This window comes from Penaeus japonicus, unplaced genomic scaffold (assembly GCF_977035675.1).
Source record: "Penaeus japonicus unplaced genomic scaffold, GWHDUDI00000001_assembly GWHDUDI00000037, whole genome shotgun sequence".
Lineage (NCBI taxonomy): Eukaryota > Metazoa > Arthropoda > Malacostraca > Decapoda > Penaeidae > Penaeus > Penaeus japonicus.
Window position 1 is genome coordinate 1569694 of NW_028234439.1, and position 5000 is coordinate 1574693.

The window sequence follows — 5000 nt, forward strand, 5'->3', positions numbered from 1 at the left end:
AAATTGTATTTCCTGTTTCAGCTCTACTTCGGAGAACTACCAGTGGAAGCTCATGCCTCCCTGAGGGCTTCCATGCTAGAGCACCTATGCCACATCACTGAGCATACGTACCAGGGCATAGCAACACAATTATGTGTGGCCCTGGCAGATCTAGCCCTCCACATGGCATCATGGGAGGACCCTATAGGTAATACTGTCACTGTTTGCTTGTATTAATGTATGAGTGTGTCTGTGTGTATATCTGTGAGTGTGAGTGAAATTGAGTGTGTGTGTGTGTGTGTGTACGAGTACATGCATTTCTGTTATATCCACATACCTATCTAGTGGTTCATATGTGTGTATGCATTCAATAGACCTTATTAGCTATATGGTATGACTAAAATTATTTATCTGGGCTTTCAGGTGATTTAATTTCCCAGTTGGGGCCAGGAGCCAGTTCTCCAAACTTGGTACCATTACTGGAAGTCCTCATAGCACTCCCAGAAGAATTACACTCCAGGCAGCTACGACTAGGTCTCAATAGGAGAAAGCAACTAGATGAATACTTTCGGAGGAAAGTTCCTAGTATTATAGAATTACTGGTAAGGCCCAGAGTCTGTTGTTTTTTTGTTGTTTTGTTTAGTTCTTTGGCTTTTGATCTCCAGGCCTGTCTTTACCCTTTATATTTTTTCTTCACAACTAAAACTTGCTCACCACCACCCTCTCTCTCCCTCTCCCTCTCTCTCCCTCTCCCTCTCTCTCTCCCTCTCCCTCGCCCTCTCCCTCTCCTCTCTCCCTCTCTTTATCCTTCTCCCTTCTCTCTCCCTCTCTCTCTCCTTCTCCCTTCTCTCTCCCTCCCTTTCTCCTTCTCCCTTCTCTCTCCCTCCCTTTCTCCTTCTCCCTTCTCTATCCCTCTCTTTCTCCTTCTCTATTCCTCTCTCTCTCTCTCTCCTCTCTCCCTCCCACCCTCCCTCCTTCTCTCTCTCTCTCTCTCTCTCTCTCTCTCTCTCTCTCTCTCTCTCTCCCCCCTTCCCTCCTCTCTCTCTGTCTCTCTCTCTCTCTCCCTCCCTCCTCTCCTCTCTCTCTCTCTCTCCTCTCTCGCCTCCCTCTCCTCTCTCGCCTCCCTCTCCTCTCTCGCCTCCCTCTCCTCTCTCCTCTCTCTCTCTCTCCTCTCTCTCTCTCTCTCTCTCTCTCCCTCTCTCCCTCTCTCTCTCTCTCTCTCTCTCTCTCTCTCTCTCTCTTCCTCTCTTCTCCTCCCTCCTTCCTTCCTTCCTTCCTTCCTTCCTTCCTTCCTCTTCTCTCTCTCCCTCCCTCCTCTCTCTCTCTCTCCCTCCCTCTCCCTCCTGCCTCTCTCTTTCTCTCTCTCTCTCTCTCTCTCTCTCTCTCTCTCTCTCTCTCTCTCTCTCTTTTTCTTTCTCTTTCTCTTTCTCTTTCTCTTTCTCTTTTTCATACCCCTCTCCCTCCACTTCTACCTCCTTCCCCCCCTCCCTCAAAGAAAAAGAAATAGATTTAAAACAGTTCCATAGAATATTTATCATTCACTTGTTTGTTTGTTTTTCAGTGTCGATGTCTTCACATTATTAACACTTATTTATTTTCCTCAGCATGTTGCAGTGGGTACTGAAGGAGCCAGCAAAGAGAGCACCCATCTGAAAGCATTGAGGTGTCTTGCTTCCTGGTTTAATATCCACACTGAAAAGTGGGTAATGCTCACTAACACCTGCCTTGTTAACGACATTCTTAGTGTTGTCCGCAATCCACAAGTGTCTCCCAGGTAAGCCGTCCTCTAATTATTATTAATAGTCATGCAATGTTTGTTTATTTTTTTGGATATATATTATATTTTGTGGATTCATGGGGGGGGGGGTTGTTGTTAAGATAGTGGTCGTTTTGCTGTCGGTTAACGAATATATTGCGGAATGCCAGAACAGATTCTACATTTTTTTACCCTCCCTTCCCCCACCCCTAACAAGTAGTGAGTACTGTTTTAAATTTAGGAATTTCTACCCAGTGCTTTATTTACAATACTTAATTAATGTACCTCATATATATTGCAAATTTATTCACAATTTGGATTTTTAAGGGCAGCTGTTTGCTGACTGCCACAGAAAGTAAGGAAACCCACACCTGACTAAATATATTCTCTCATTTCCATGAATTTTACTTTCATTAATTCTTGTATCTCCTTTCTATCCTGCTACCCGGTTCAGTCATACTTCAAGAGCATTATCCTCTTGTTTGTTTGTTTTTATTCACTCATGTTAAATGTTAGAAGAAGATAACATTTTGAACAATTAGTGTATAGCTTTATATATATATATACACACACAAAGATAAAATCCCATTAATGGAATTATATTTTTATAAATTTGTTCTTTTGGCCAATCTTGTGTGTGTGGGGGGGGGGGGGTGCAGTCTTTTTGGTATTGGCCTTGCATTACCCTATATAAGCTGTAAGTTTTCACACCAGGAATATTGAACTGTTTTTAGAAAAGTTCAAAGTAGAATTTATCCACAAAAAAAGTTCATGCCACAAGCACATAGGGATATTTTTAGGACACTAGTTTTTATTTTCTACAATCATAAACAGTTTGCCACACACACAAATAAATACAGATGGAAAATCAGTCTTTATTTCCATATTATGCATCTTTTAATTGAAAGACCTAAAACTAAAACTAAAAATTATTTCAGGTTACATGAAATTGCAACGGACTGCATCTGTTCTGCCATGATTATGCTAGAGGCAGAACGTATCCAGCCTCTTGCCGAGGTCTTATTTGCAGGTGTCCTGCAGCTTGGTGAACCTTATCATTTAGCAGTAGCACTGGAAGATCTAAATGCTATCACCAACTATGCCAGGCAAGTACTACTGTGTACAACCGATCTTTTGTGAGAGAGGGAGTGTGAGAGTGAGAGTGTGAGAGTGAGAGTGAGAGTGAGTGAGTGAGTGAGTGAGTGAGTGAGAGTGGGAGTGTGTGTGAGAGTGAGAGTGAGTGTTTGTTCATATACTTTTAGTGTAGTTTAATGTGGATTATATATTTGTTAATTTAGGGTTATGGTGCTTTAGATGTTGCTTTTGATATGTATTTCATGATCTTTTCCTCTAGTAAATCATTTCCACTCCCAATTGAGATAATTCAATCTCATTTATATCACACGCTTTTTCTTTCACAGAATCTTCTCAGAACTCGGAGAAACCCTGGTCGAGGTGATGGTCGATCAGCCAGGGCAAGGGATGGGGTCTCTTCAGGTTCTGCATCTTCTTCTCACGTGTATTGGACATCACGACTGGGAGGTGAGGTTTGGATGCTGTGGATTATTTGCTGATTATTTTTTATCTTGATTATTTCCATGGTTCTAGTTCTAATTTTTCTCTTCCTTCTTTTACTATGTTGTTATTATTATTGTTATTATCATTTGAATCTAGATGATTAGGAACTGTACAAATAGTATGATTAAAATAAAAGGAAAGACATTTGTGTCAGTACATTCCTTTCTTTGTTTTTTTTTTCTCTCTCATGATTTCAAATGCACTGCTTTTAAATTAGAATGGAGAGTTAGGTGCCAACAAATATTTTCAAGTGAAACAATATATTTTATATTTATTCTTTCTTGTAGGTTGCTGAGATCACCTTTAACTTTTGGTACAAATTATCAGAAGTATTGTATAGGAAGAATTGCGACAATGTGAACGAACAGTTCAAGCCCTATGTAGAGCGCCTGATAGAAGCCTTGTACCGACACTGTCAAATTGAACCTGACCATGTGAGTATTGTCTCTACCTGAATCTATCTAGGGAGTTTATTTGTTTAAAGTTGTCTCAGTGGCTAGATATTGTGTATATTTGTGCGTCCAAAATGTTACATGACCAGAGTCTGCTTGTGTTTTACAGGAGAACATTTTATTACAACAAGACGATTTCTACGAATTTCGGGAGCGTGTACAGGAGCTGATCAAAGATGTGGTGTTCATATGTGGGTCGAAGCCTTGTTTCCAGCAGATGTCAAATATACTTCAAGCCCCAGATGTTACCAAAAGTTGGAACCTCCTCGAAGCTGCACTCTTCATAATGCAGAGTGTTGCAAAGAACCTTGTCCCGTAAGTGTTTCTTGAACATGCTCTTAAGTGACTTAACAGAGTACTGCCAAGGTCATTGTAAAAGGGATGGAAGTAATTTTAATGGTTAAAATGGATTTGGAATGCATGGAATTAAATGGTGTGTGGATAGTTGGAACAACAACTTGTTTGATCATAAGAAATAAAAGTAAAACTAAGAGAAAGCAGAGAATAGTAGTTATTTGTTTGATTTTAAAAGAAACTAATGGAGAAATGAGTTTGAGTATAAGGGAAAAAGGTTTTTCCAATAGAATGGTTTCAAATGTATTTGTAATGAATCTCTTGAGTATTTTTTTAATTTATTGTATTTTTAGGAAAGTACATTACTTGTTATTGACAGGTAAAGTAGACATGATGTATATTGATTGATACTATTGTAGAAATTGTAGTAATAATTATGGGCATTCAGATATGATATACATTTTTAAAAGTAGATACAGTGCATTAGGATTTTGAAGTAATTCTCCCATAAGAATGCAGGAGGTTGATATTCCATAGAGCTCAAGGTTGGAATACTGTAACACAGTTTTGGTATTTCTTACAGCAGCATAGTTGGTGATTGTTCTAGTTTGTTGGATTTGGACTTTTGGTCTCTGATGGTTGTGAAAATATTAGAACCCTGTAAATATGGATATATGACAATACATGTAGTAGAAAGTAGAAAGAAGTGGTAAAGAGTAATAGTATTTTTTAGTTTAATGATGCAAGCTTTTTTTTTTTTCCTCCCCTTTCTCTTTTTGTCAGAAGGATTGACAATTATTTAATGGTACAATCTCATCCCAGGGAGGAGAATGAGGTGGTCCCACCTATTTTAGAAGCCGTTTTAAAGCAACCAGATGAAGTGCACATGCAAGTGGCTTTCACTTCAGTCCAGTTGCTAGCCGAATTGAATGAATGGATCG

The 5000-nt window shown here is 39.4% G+C and overlaps 1 protein-coding gene across 4 annotated transcripts in view; it reads left to right on the plus strand.

Moving 5' to 3' along the window:
- The window catches only part of Tnpo-SR (transportin 3), a 19403-nt gene that overhangs the window by 7409 nt on the left and 6994 nt on the right, over positions 1–5000 (plus strand). For 2 of the 4 annotated variants that reach the window (XM_043016655.2, XM_086532304.1), the window contains 8 exons: positions 22–187; positions 403–581; positions 1584–1753; positions 2674–2841; positions 3157–3277; positions 3601–3747; positions 3875–4080; positions 4843–5000. The exon at positions 4843–5000 is cut by the window's right edge and continues 86 nt beyond it. In XM_043016655.2, coding sequence (XP_042872589.1) covers positions 22–187; positions 403–581; positions 1584–1753; positions 2674–2841; positions 3157–3277; positions 3601–3747; positions 3875–4080; positions 4843–5000 — 1315 coding nt within the window. The remainder of the gene's footprint in view (positions 1–21; positions 188–402; positions 582–1583; positions 1754–2673; positions 2842–3156; positions 3278–3600; positions 3748–3874; positions 4081–4842) is intronic. The other 2 variants (XM_043016656.2, XM_043016657.2) reach the window with 2 other exon arrangements.